Below are 13,322 nucleotides of genomic sequence, written 5' to 3' on the forward strand. Positions count from 1 at the left end.
ATCTAAAATCAGTCCAAGTAAATATCTGTGCCAAATGAAATTTCTTTGAGGCATTAATATGAGAATGGGATGGGCATAAAACCAGAAAACAATTCGTTTAGCCACAGGTGTTACTGATGGCAGGGACATAAAATGTAGAATAATCAAACCGTGGCTACAAATAAATGATTCCTAGAATAGTAATCCATTTTAAGCTGATAGTATAACAGTACATGGCAACAAAGTCCATCTTAAAATGAATTTTCAGTGAGGTTTCACTGAAAACTTTGCTTGTGCTATATTAGAACATGAAGCTCCAAATTCATCATTGCTGCTAAATATTCTGTAGGAGTGGGTAATATAGTAAAAAATAAAAAACCCACATGAGCATCCCCATAAAAGAACACAGCCTGATCCATAAAAGTTTTTATTTTATTTTATTTATCGTTTACAATTTTTGTAGTCATTTCTTAATTATTGTCAATCCTTTTGGCAAACATTTGTGCTCACTGTGTTCTGTACAGTCCGGTCCCACGATGTATACTTAAATTTGTTGGGCATGGAGGAATGAGACAAGCGCCAAGAGGAGTGTCCAGGCTTTTACAATTTGTCCAGGTAGTTGTCCAAGGCTGGGACACCTTCTTTGAGACCCTTGCGTTTACGTGTATCAAGGACAACTACACCGGGCTTGGTTGTAGCATCCAGTGGGTTTCCAGGGAGGATCTGCCAATGGTCGAACACACATTGTGGGAAAGCCTGGCCACCAGTGTTGGAACGAAGGTCAGCTGTGAAACCTGGTAGCAGACAGAGTATTATTTAATACCTCGTATATTATGACACAAAGTAGAAACTGTAAAGCAGACATGAAAAATGCATTTTCACCCTCTGGTTCATATTTAAATGAAAGACAGCTACATTACTATTTTTATTTTATTTATTTAAACAATAATAATAATAATAATAATAATAATAATAATAATAATAATAATAATAGCTTAGATGGCAATATAAGAACCATGTTGATAGCAAATGTTTGGCTCTCCAGAATAAGAGGACTTACCAAATGACTCGTTGACAGGCAGGTAGGCCTTGATGACATACATGGGTGTTCCCATGACCCTGGACTCCTCAAACACATGACCACGCCTCCTGGTCAGCACACCGTAAATTCCACCCATTGCACCTTCAGGGCACTGCAAAGTACACAAGATCGTGAGTGGTGCTGACTTGAAATTGTGAAATGCCAAGCAAGTGAGCTACGCATTAATTCTGGTAAATACTTCAAATGTGAGGGGAGTAGCTGAATAACCCCACAGTACATCAAAAGGTGTGGTAAACTTGTTCAACAAGATTTAGAATTAAAAAGATTTACAAAGCTAAACCAGGTGCCATCCTGCAGAGCTGCAACCCAACCCTGCCATTTAAACTGCATTACTAATCTGAGACACTGCTGCTTTGAGTCAAAGTTGGGTGCTTACTAGGTGGCTCACTGTGTGATAGGTTTCTTCCCACCTAATATCTGTTTGTGGTGTTTGTGTCTTCTGGCTCCCTTTTAAATGAGACTGTCTATTAAAACTGTCTGCAGCCCAAGAAGCCTGTGCCTCAGTTCTGGTAAGTTAAACTGTATTTTATTTGCATTCTCCAGTGTCTGTGCAAACCACCTATACAAGCTATGGGTACGTCTCACTAATCAAACTTGCTACTTAATAACCATATTCCTAAACTACACATCAGAAGATCAAACAAACCAGTAACAGCATATATATATATATATATATATATATATATATATATATATATATATATATATATATATATATATATATATATATATATATATATATATATATATATATATATATATATATGAACTAATTTATCAGGAAGAATCACTGACTACATTTCAAGTGACACTCACCTGGATCTCAACAAGGTAGACGGGCTCCATAATTCTGGGGTCGGCCGTGAGCTCACAAGCATACAGAGCTCTGCGGGCTGTAGGGATAATCTGACCACCACCACGATGAATAGCATCTGTATGCAGGGTCACATCATGGATATCGAAGCGGATGGCACGCATGTTCTCTTCACAGAGGACACCCTAAAAACATTCAGACACCAACTGTTAAAAGTATATCCACTGACCAGTGGCTAGCAAATTTTAAAAATTCTCATGTTACACTCATAAATATACTATACTCTAAAAGCTCTTACCTCCTTGGCAGCCCACTGGAAACCAGCCACAACACTATCCTTGATCTCATTAAGGTACTGCACTCCCTTGGTAACATCCACCAACAGGTTGGGGCCAGTTCCATCAGGTCCAAAGCACCAGATTTTCCTGGCCTCGCCGACGTCCCACTCATACTTGTCAGCAAGGTAACGGGCACGGGCCTTGAGCTCCTGACGAGAGGAAACCTCACCCTTCTCAATGTCTTCTGCCAGGCCTTCTTCTAAGGGACGGGCTTTCATGAACAGACGGTTGTGCTTGTTGGGTGATTTTGACAGACACATGACATCTGACTCTGCGCTGACTGTCTCTCTGTAGGACACCACTGGATCAGATTTCTGAGAAAAAAAAAAAAAGTTTTAATGCGCAAATGCTCATCCAAAGGATAATATCAAAAACACTGAAGCCTTTTATGGATTTTAGGATTAAAGTTAGTGTTCTTTTGCTTAAATTAAATTTATTACCTTGATTGGAATGCAGGCATGATCCTCCTCCAAATCCTTCAGACAGATCTCCAGATGTAGCTCTCCAGCTCCAGCAACAATGTGTTCTCCAGACTCCTCAATGATGCACTGCACCATAGGATCAGACTTGGACAGACGCTTCAAACCTTCCACGAGCTTGGGCAGGTCAGCGGGGTTTTTGGCCTCCACAGCAACTCTGACAACAGGGCTGACACTGAACTTCATCACTCTCATGTTATGTGCCTGGTCATAGGTGGTGATGGTGCCTGTCTTGACAAGGAACTGGTCCACTCCAACCAGACCAACGATATTTCCACAAGGCACATCTTCAATGGGCTCAACATAACGGCCCATCATCAGAATGGTCCTGGTAGAGATTGGGATAGCACAAATGGGCAAGTCAGATGTGGTCTGACAAATTCATTCTCATAACAGATTAACAAAAAAGATGTTGAAACCAACCTCTGAATTGGCTTCAAGTAGAGGTCGTCCTTCTTGCCGGGGACGAAATTTGGTCCCATGATGCGCACTTTCAGGCCAGTGGAAACACACCCAGAGAACACACGACCAAATGCGTAGAAGCGACCCTTGTCGCTGGTGGGGACCATCTTTGAGATGTACATCATCAGGGGACCCTTGGGGTCGCAGTTCTTGATACCTAATGACCAGTTAAAAAAAAAATATCAGTATTAGTATACAGCTAAATTACAAGATAAACTCACGTTAGGATACCTAAAAAACAAACAAACAAACAAAAAAACCCACAAAAAACAAAAAAAACAAAAAATAAAACAACCGAAAACAAAAAAAAAAAACACTAATTGAAATTTGGGATTTCAAAATGACAACTGACTCAACTCTTTGTGTGAATGAGCAAATTTGAAATACATCAGATTCATACCCATGGCAGCCTCGTCATCTCCAGGTCCTTCATAGAGGAGCTCACAACGGTACTTCTGGGCAGTGACAGGGGAAGGCAGGTGAATGGTGATCATTTGCAGAAGGGCTTCTCCAGCAGGCAGCCAGCGACGCATAACAGCCTTCAAGAGAGGCTTACCCTCCTTATCCTTGTCCTCATTATCCAACTTGATGTCCATCTTCTGGATCAGTGTGGCAGCTTCTTCCTTCCTGAAGTTCATGATGGCATCAAACACCTAGAGGGGAAATTATTTACATTAGTCATCACATAGTACAATGCAATATTACATGAGCACAGCCAGGATGTTACTGAAGCCTCTGTGCCTGCTCAGGCTTAAGGTCATCATCACTGCTTAGTCAGGTCAAAGTGAAGAATGTTTAAATCATCACATGCAGGCATACAAAGAAACTTTCATTTTGTTTAACCAAGAAGTACGAAGGATAGCACCTCTAACATTACCATGTTTTCTACGATTTTACCCTTTTAAATATTTAAATATATTTAAATTCTTCTTACCTTGAAGATGGGATCCAGTACAAGAGCACAGAAGGTGCGGGCGTTCTTTTTGCCGTCAGGTGAGACTGCAGTCTTGACAAACTTTCCGTTTGCTGTGTCATAGTATCTAGTAATGGAAAAGTGTAAAGATTAGGCATTACAGAAGCACTAAAAACAGACCCTACTGTATCATTGTTGCTAGCTACACGTGCTAATCAGATGGGGGTTTTTTTTTTGGCAAAGAAACTGTGGGCTGCATTGCTCAAAAATGCATCAAGAATGAGAGCACTTTGCAAATTGATCACATGATGCTGACAATGTCACAAAATGGCTCATGTGACACAAGCTATTGTTAATTTACTTAATTGTTAAACTAGAATCAATAAGCAATTTAAAAAATGTCCGATGGATGAACAGTAATATGCAATGTCATGCAAAATAGCATGAGATTTCTTAATTTGACATGTGGACAGCCCTAACCCTTAAGGAGTATTAGAGACGCACCTATCTCCCCACAGCTTCTTCATCATGTCTTCCACTTTCTTGCAGCGCTCAGCTGGTGTCATCTGGGTGTTGCCCTTGGCAGCAAACTTGGCTGCGTACATCTCAGCAAACTGCTTGAGGGTGAAAGCCCAGCCATGGAGTCCAGAGCCAAAGCCAACAGTACCGAGGACTGGATCAACCTTGAAGAGAGACACCACTATATCAGTAACTGTGCTAAAATACTCTCATACACAAACTGGCAAATGTTTGTTGCAATTAAAATTTTCAGAGAACTGCTCACCATGATGTTACCCATAGGTCCATTTTCATCCTCTCCATAAGTGGAAATGATGACGTTGACGGACTCAACAATACGCTGGAAAGTCTGGTAAAGGTCTTCAGGTTCAAGCTGCAGCTCCAACAAGGCACGGTCCATTTTGTTCATCATCAGGACTGGCTTAATGCGCTCACCAATAGCCTGACGGAGCACAGTCTCGGTCTGCACGCAAACACCTTTAAGGGATACACAATATGACAACTTAACCCATTGAAGAGCAGTTTAAATTATAAATCATTTCATAGAAGTAGGAAAATTTTAATCCAAGTATTCAAGATTGCACTGGCACAAGTCTTCCTCTGACATGTGCATATTCTTAAAGCACTTTAGTCACACACAAAATAAAAAATGAAAACCTGACCCATATGTAAATGCCATCTAATCTCCCAGAGCCGTTCTAAGCATGAACAATAAAACAAATGAGTTTCCCCAGAATCCAGGAGCCTTTTAAACAAAACAAAAAATTCTCTCAACATTAAACACACAGTTCTAACTACACCTAATATCTTCTTTTCACCCATTTCCTGTTTCCTTCTATGCACTTGTGGGCTTGAAATGTGCAGATAAAAAATAAAATAAAATAATAATAAAAAAGAAAAAAAGAATTCAATGGGAGGACACACATGTTCGGGGTCAGCCCTTACCAGACACGCAGTCCACCACAACCAGGGCTCCGTCAGTGACACGGAGAGCAGCAGTCACTTCAGAGGAGAAGTCAACGTGTCCTGGAGAGTCGATCAAGTTGATCAAAAAGCCAGAGCCATCTTTGGACTGCTTAATGAAGGCCACGTCATTTTCACTCAGCTCATAGTACAAGGAAATAGCTCTGCAAATTAAGACAAAAATATTTCATTTTTACCTCAAACCTTGTGTCCAACATGTCCAAAAAACACAGCATAATGTGCCGATACTGTTAGACATTGTACACCTACAAAAAGTGGAATTCTTGCTATGAAACTGATTAACATTGTTGATCTTGGTGCTCCTTCCCAGTGCACTTGTTATATTGAAAATTCACATCAATTAAAATACAAAATACTTACGTTGACTTGATGGTAATGCAACGCTCCTGTTCATCTTTGCGCGTGTCTGTGAAACGGGTCTCTCCAGCACGAGCTGAGGCAATGATGCCAGCCTTTGACACCAGGGAATCTGTCAAAGTTGACTTTCCATGGTCTACGTGCGCAATCACGGACATGTTACGGATATTTGCCTTTTTGTCCATGATGGCACGGATCTGGTCTACGGTGAAGTTCACCTGAAGGGACAGAGATAAGAACATTCAGAAGATGTCTGATTTTTCTCCTGGCTTTAAGCTTAAAAATAAAACAGTGTTGTGGCCATTGTTTCTATCCTACTGTAAAGTGCAGTTGAAGCATCATTTCTTTCACCAACTGATGTGAAACAAGATACTAAAGCTCAGGACATACAACACTAAAAAAAAAAAAAAAAAGTGTACCCCATTATGTCTGTTATTCAAATCAATAGCCTCTATGGCTCATGCTTTGTATAGTTCTGCTTAGTATACAGGGATCTTTCAGTAGCTCCACCACAATAACTGCGCCCACAGCCGTCTAAAATGTTGCTTACATAAGGTAAACTCGGCTGCGCTGCACTTCCACCCTGGGCGTTGGGTATCTGCCATCAAAGATGACGTTACTATTGTCTACGTTTAGCTTTTAAAAAAATCTGAGTCTTTCGCCCGGAGTTTATCAAAATATCCACCTGAAAGCATCAATTTGATTAAATAAACAGCTTACTCAACGAAACGTTGGCAAAAGATGGTTAAAGCACCAACACCCGGCATAATGTCGGCATGAACAGGCCACGTGTACAGACTTTGAAACCATGCTAAATGCTAACACTGACAGCGCCAACATACCGGCAAATTATATCTACATCTCGGATCAAGGCCAAAACTACATATTGATCATTTCGCTCGGCCTGCCAGGTTTAACCGCTCAAAAGCTCACCGTTATCGCGCTTCTGCGACATGTATATCGACATAAGCGACAGTTTACTGGGACTACGACTAAAGTTCCCGCAAGACGCAGTGGCTGTGAAAGTTAGCCAACATTAGCGGCACACAATAGAGCCATTTTAACCTTTAAATATGTAGCTGGATAAACTATTAACACTGCCACAGATGCGCTAACGTAGACAAATAGGTAAACATGTTTTAAAAACACTTCAAAACAGCTTTTCGTCAGCCTCTGCGGGCCTAACAGGCCACCGGCAGATAACAAAATGGTTGCCATTTTGATCCGAGCACCATAGGCTATTATGCAAACCACAATGGATCCTTACAATATCCATATGATGAGCTTAATACTGACGGTGAGGATACTTTGTGTGTCCATCAATTCATTCCTCAGTTAAAAAAACAACAACAACTCACCATTTTGACAGATGGTTTTGGATTCTCTTGATGGAGAAAAGAGACAAGGAATTTTACACTGCCCACCTCACGAGGGCATAGGCAGGGAAGAGGCCGCTGACGTCAGAAAATAGAGTTTTATACTGCTTGCGTCAACCACATGCGTCATCACGTAACGCTGCGTTCAATAAGTGGAAATTGGGTACTTTGGTTCAATGCACAAAGTCAGGGGAAACGTAGCTCACTTTCTACGTAGTTCCAGGTGCTTTTCATGCGAAAAGAAAATGCTCATTTATTTATCATCATGAGCATGACTGTTTACATTTGGTGACTTGACAATATTACAAAGCAAATTTTGAACAGTCCAGTTCAACTGTGGTAAGAAAAAAAAAGCCAATTTGAGATATTTTAAGCAAGATAAGTATAAAACAGTGTAATTTACAATAAAAATAACACAAAGTAAATGTGCCACAGGTCCATGGTGAAGTCTTAGTGCAAAAAAAAAATTGAATGCATACAACAGTGCTAAAAAAAGTAAAAAAAAGATAAAAGAAAGATAAAGTAAAAAAATAAGACTGATGTTGTGCAAAAGCACAGTGGAAATGGCATTAATATCTACACTATAACTGTAAAAGCAATAGCAAGAAGATATAATACAGAATGTTTTGTTACCCTCCTTTTCACTCAACTATACTCAACCAAGTTTTACTCTTGCCTTTTTTTAAAAGAGAGATCTTTTAGAAATTGTACCTGAAGTGTAATTAACTGATAGATAGAAGTGCAGCATTTCTCAAAAAATATAAAAAATACAATACAAACCTTTCTCTTGATAATTTTAATATAGCAAATAATCTTTTTTATAAGACTTAAAAAAATCCCACCTCACAAAGTGCTCCACACGTGGCTAAAAGAGCCTAATGTGTAAGATTTACAGCTTACTTAGGGGTTTATGATGGCATGCATTCAAAATTCTAAGCGATATGTAAATGTTACTTGGTTAGACCCAGTCAGATGTAGTTGTAGTAAATGTTTTTTTAATGTTTAAATGTGTTTTAACACCATTTAAATTGGACGGTAAACAGATGACTTCTGTCTTTTGTCATTCAAGCAAATTGCTTTCATGACTGTCTGGATGGTTAATTATCTCCTTTCCTATTACAAAAGATGGTCCAGGAGATAAGGATGGCAGCATTGAAGCATTCCTTCCTTATCATGGCTTCCACTTACCCATTTCACTACCTCGTTGGTGACATTAATTCCAACTTCCCAGTTGTCTTCGAATGCAGCATTATGTTATCCGATGTTATGTTAGCCACTGAGTAGTTTGGTGGTTTACAGGTGATTCATTAAACGTAGTTTTGTGTATATGTGTGTGTAGGCGTGTGTGGTCCATATTAATTAAACAGCAATATAAAACAATTGTGTGTCTATTAAAATTCTATCTTTTTTATATGTTTGAGGTTACTGGAGTATGTCAATCTGTTAAATAATAATGAACAAACTACCGGATCTTAATCTGTACTAGTTGTGTGAAATATTAGCTTTTTATCAGGGCACATGTGTGCTAGTTATCATTCAAATTTCCTATAATCTTGTGCTGTTTATATATACATGGCTACATGTGCATGGCTAGCTCTAAGGTAGACTGGCGACATGTCCAGGGTTTCCCAAAGTCACCGGGGATAGGCTCCAGACATTGTTTGGGCACCTGTGAAGTACAACTCTAATTCCAAAAAAGTTGGGGATGCTGTGTAAAATATAAATAAAAACAGAATGCAAGTATTTGCAAATTTCATGAACCCATATTTCATTCAGAAAACATATCAAATCTTTAAATGGGGACATTTTACTGAAACATAAGGCTCATTTTAATTTTGGTGGCAGCAACAGGTTTCAAAAAAAGTTGGGAAAGCACAACAAAAGGCTTGTAAAGTAAGTGGTAGTAAAAATAAACAGCTGGGGGAATATTTTGCAATTAATTAGTTGCCAAGAGTTGAACAACTTGATTGGGTATAAAAAGATTATCTTGGAGAAGCAGAGTTTCTCAAAAGTAAAGATGGGCAGAGGGTCACCAATGTCCAACAAAACAAATTGTGTAACAATTTCAGTGTAATGTTTCTCAACGCAACTTAGGAGTGGAAAAGATAATGCCTTTTACAGCCCAAGGCAATATCACAATACAACCTACGGCACCAAAAAAAGAAAAAAAAGTTCATGACAGAATTAAAGTGATCCCAGCAGCTATGTTGTCTGGGGGCTTGTCCCACTGGCAGGGTCTCCCTACACCCTTGGTCCTGGGTGAGGGGCGAGACAGAGAGCGATTCCAAAAACCCCTATGGAAGAGACACCAAGCGAACCCTGCCTGGGATAAAATTACTGCCTCCCCCCCTTGAAGCCAGACCTGGGAAGGGAGCTCAAGGGAAATCCTCTAGTGGCCATGGTGCCTGGGCAGGCGCAGCCTGAAGAGGAGACATGGGCCCGCTCTCCTGTTGGCCCCTCCGCAGGAGATGTTGTAGGGGTTGGGTTGGAATGTGTTTTGGGTGGTGGCCAAGGGCGAAGGCCCTGGCAGACTGATCACTGGCTATTGAGATGGGCTACTGGGACATGGAATGTCACCTCTCTGGTGGGGAAGGAGCCTGAGCTAGTGTGTGAGGTTGAGAGATACCGGCTAGATATAGTCGGGCTCACCTCAACGCATGGCCTGGGCTCTGGAACCAGTCTCCTGGAGAAGGGCTGGCCTCTATTCCAGTCTGGAGTTGCCTTTCACGCTCAGCCAATCTACGTCCCTACCCTCACCTATGGTCATGAGCTTTGGGTAGTGACTGAAAGAATGAGGTTGCAAATACATGCGGCAGAAATGAGCTTCCTCAAAAGGGTGGCTGGCCTCTCCATTAGAGATAGGGCGAGGGGTGCAGGCCATGTGGGCAGGGCTCAAAGTAGAGCTGCTGCTTCATCACATCGAAAGGAGCCAGTTGAGGTGGTTGTGGCATCTGACTAGGATGCCTCCTGGGCACCTCTTGAGTAAGGTGTTCAGGGCATATCCTACTGGGAGGATATTCTCTGCTTAGGCTGCTGCCCCTGTGACCCAGCCCCGGAAAAGCGGAAGAAAATGGATGGATGGATGAAAGACAGAATTAAGACAAACTTCTAAAAACAGGGTATGCCAGTTTTAAACAAGAGGACACAAGAGGATTATTAGCAGCTAACCTGTTGTTGTTCTCCACATTCCCGCCTTTTTTTTTGTTGAATGCCTCAGCTACTTCCAATAGTCCTAAAACAAAAATGTTAAATGGTGACTCTGAATTGAGTGTATATGTGACTGTTATCATGAACAGTTTTCAAGCACCTGCTCTTGGCTAACTTTTGAAATGTGGTGGATAAAACATTTTTATTCCTTTGCAAGTTATTAAATTTTGTTCCTTATATCTCCTAACTAATAACTGCATGGCTGTAAGGAATATGCACTCAGAGTGGAAAGTGTAGAAATGGTTAATACAGGGTTTTTCCTGCGTTAATTGTGCGTTGACCCACTGGTAATGCCTTAGGGCTAAAGTAGGGGGAGATTGTGTCTTTCTTTCCTCACTCAAGTGAAGGCCAGAGCCTATCAGCATTCAACATAAAGCATAATTAATGTAGACTTTAAAAGTAAACTCCGGAACAAAGCACTTATGGAATACATGTGACAGTTACAGTAAGTATAGTTTTATGCAAACAATAAGTAACTACTAATTTACTGACTTACATTCTTAAAACCAATAGATTACATAAAATGATTAACTTTATTGTTAAAGTTTGTATACTGGTCAACAAAAAAACCTTGGAAAAACAACAGATTTTTACTAATATGCAAACAGAATTTCTCTAGCATGTCAGGATCTTGAGTTGCGTATCTATGCCAATAAACGCCAATCGCCAAACTCTACGTCAATGATTTTATTAGAAAAGTACACCATGAACATACAACTGGTGAAAAAAAAGACACAGCTGGGGTGCCAGGATAGCTAAGTGCGTGAGCAGGCGACCATGTATGCCGCTTGGCTGTGCAGCCGGTGCAGGTTCAAGTCCCGGCCTATCGCCATCTGCCGTGTGTCTTCCCCCGTTTCTCTTCCCCAATTTCCTGTCTATCTCCACTAGAAAACTATCAAATAAAGCCGAAAAGGCCTTAAAAAGAAAGACACAGATACCAAAATCAATCATATGAAGAATCTCAAACTAATACAGTCCACAATTAGTGTGCCTAAACAGTTCAGAAGTGCTACTTGCGCTTGTGCTTCATTGAAGTTTCACGCTGTAGAAACCAGCAGTAGTCACCCATCATGTTTGTGTTATAGCGCACCTGGCACCTGGTCTCCATTTCATTGCTCACATCACCCAAACTGGGTGGAAAGAAGTCAAGATGAGAGTGAAGGAAGTGAATCTTAAGTGACATTCTGCAACCCATGCATTTGAATGATATGAGCATGTCGTCAACTAGTTCTTCATAATTTGTGGCTTTGTGGTTGCCCAAGAAATTCTGTACCACCTGAACAAATGATTCCCGTGCTCTTAGTTCAAGGGGTCTGAGCTTAGATTGAAAGTCTTTGTCTCTAATAAGCTCACGGACTTGGGGTCCATCAAAGATCCCAGCTTTAAGCTTGGCATCACCCAGAAAGACTAGTCCATCACTTGATGTAGCACTAAAACTTTGTTTTTATCTACTGACATATCAAAGTAGTCACTATAAGAAATTACAAATTTCTGGCATTGTTGATCCTCAGTACTGGCAGTTAAACTTTACTTGATTGAATTTTATGACCATATTTGTATTCAGCACCCCCAAATCACCCAAATTATTGCTAAATTCTGTTCAGTTTCAAAATTAGAAAATCTTAGCACACTCTACATTTGCGTGTGAAGTGCCAGTACAGCAATACATTAGCTAAATATTGACATGTGCATAATTCAAGAACTTGACGTGCTAGAGAAATTCTGATTATAGATTTGGAATCAGCATACGCAAAGTGCCTTATATCAGGTATTTTTCTCCGGATAGCAAAATGATTGTTGACCAGTGTTATTCACTTTGACATTTCAAAGTAGATGCAATTTAGTTGAATGCTTCGTGTCAAACTTATTAGCATAGCAGCTACTATACTATGGCAACCCAAACAAACCATGATTAGAGATTATCCAATTTAACATAGATTAAGACAGTTTTTTCTAAACTTTTTTTTGCTTTAATTTTCTCTTTTGATTGTTCATCAGCCTTTTTTTTTTTTTGCCAAACTCAAAATACGAGATACAAAAACAATATTTGTGCCTTTGTCATTGTTTTTTTAATTTTTTTTTTCACTTTAGAACAAACATCCATCTATCTATCTATTTACTTCCACTTGTCCAATTCAGGGCCCCGGGGCTGGAGCCTATCCCAGCTGCCACAGAGCGAGAGCAGGCAGGGTACACCCTGGACAGGTTGCCAGTCTGTCACAGGGCCAACACAGAGAGATAGACAACTATTCACACCTATGGGAAATTTAGAATCACCATATACCTAACCCCACTAACTGCATGTCTTTGGACCATTGGAGGAAGCCAGAGTACATGGAGGCAATCCATGCAGACACGGTGAGAACATGAAAAATCCACACAGAAAAGCCCTGGCCAAATAGTGGATTTGAAACCAGGATCTTCTTGCTGTGAGGCAACGGTACTAACCACCGTGCTGCCCCTAAAACAAACAAATAAACCAAAAAAAAAAAAAAAGAGTCTCTGTGGACATTCCTATTTATTGTATACAGCATGTTCCTGTGGCGTTGATTGATTATTTTTTTCCACTAGATGGCGCCTCAGTCCCAGATTTCAGCACAGAAGTCTACTCAGGTTTATGTAAATCCATTATTATGATCATCATTCCTAAACTTTCTGCATTCACTGAACTGACACAAAAATGATCATGTGGCACTCACCTGTTTTACAGATCTCTCGTATGTAATTTTAATTCTAAGACAACTAGAATAACCAAACCTTGACAGAGCAACAAAAATTCTATTCTGATTTGC

At 40.3% G+C, this 13,322-nt stretch overlaps 1 protein-coding gene across 1 annotated transcript; it reads right to left on the reverse strand.

The window, feature by feature from the left end:
- Positions 1-393: 393 nt before the first annotated feature.
- On the reverse strand, positions 394-7,436 carry LOC115778525 (elongation factor 2-like). Its single transcript, XM_030726583.1, has 13 exons — positions 7,306-7,436; positions 5,951-6,165; positions 5,552-5,733; positions 4,872-5,083; positions 4,592-4,770; positions 4,109-4,214; positions 3,575-3,827; positions 3,136-3,331; positions 2,674-3,040; positions 2,194-2,547; positions 1,898-2,080; positions 1,040-1,172; positions 394-773 (listed from the first exon to the last, which is right to left on the reverse strand). Exons 1-13 carry the CDS (start codon positions 7,306-7,308, stop codon positions 580-582), a joined length of 2,577 nt encoding a protein of 858 aa, XP_030582443.1. The 5' UTR covers positions 7,309-7,436; the 3' UTR covers positions 394-579.
- Positions 7,437-13,322: the final 5,886 nt, after the last annotated feature.

Source organism: Archocentrus centrarchus, chromosome 4, assembly GCF_007364275.1.
Source record: "Archocentrus centrarchus isolate MPI-CPG fArcCen1 chromosome 4, fArcCen1, whole genome shotgun sequence".
In the NCBI taxonomy this organism is placed as follows: domain Eukaryota; kingdom Metazoa; phylum Chordata; class Actinopteri; order Cichliformes; family Cichlidae; genus Archocentrus; species Archocentrus centrarchus.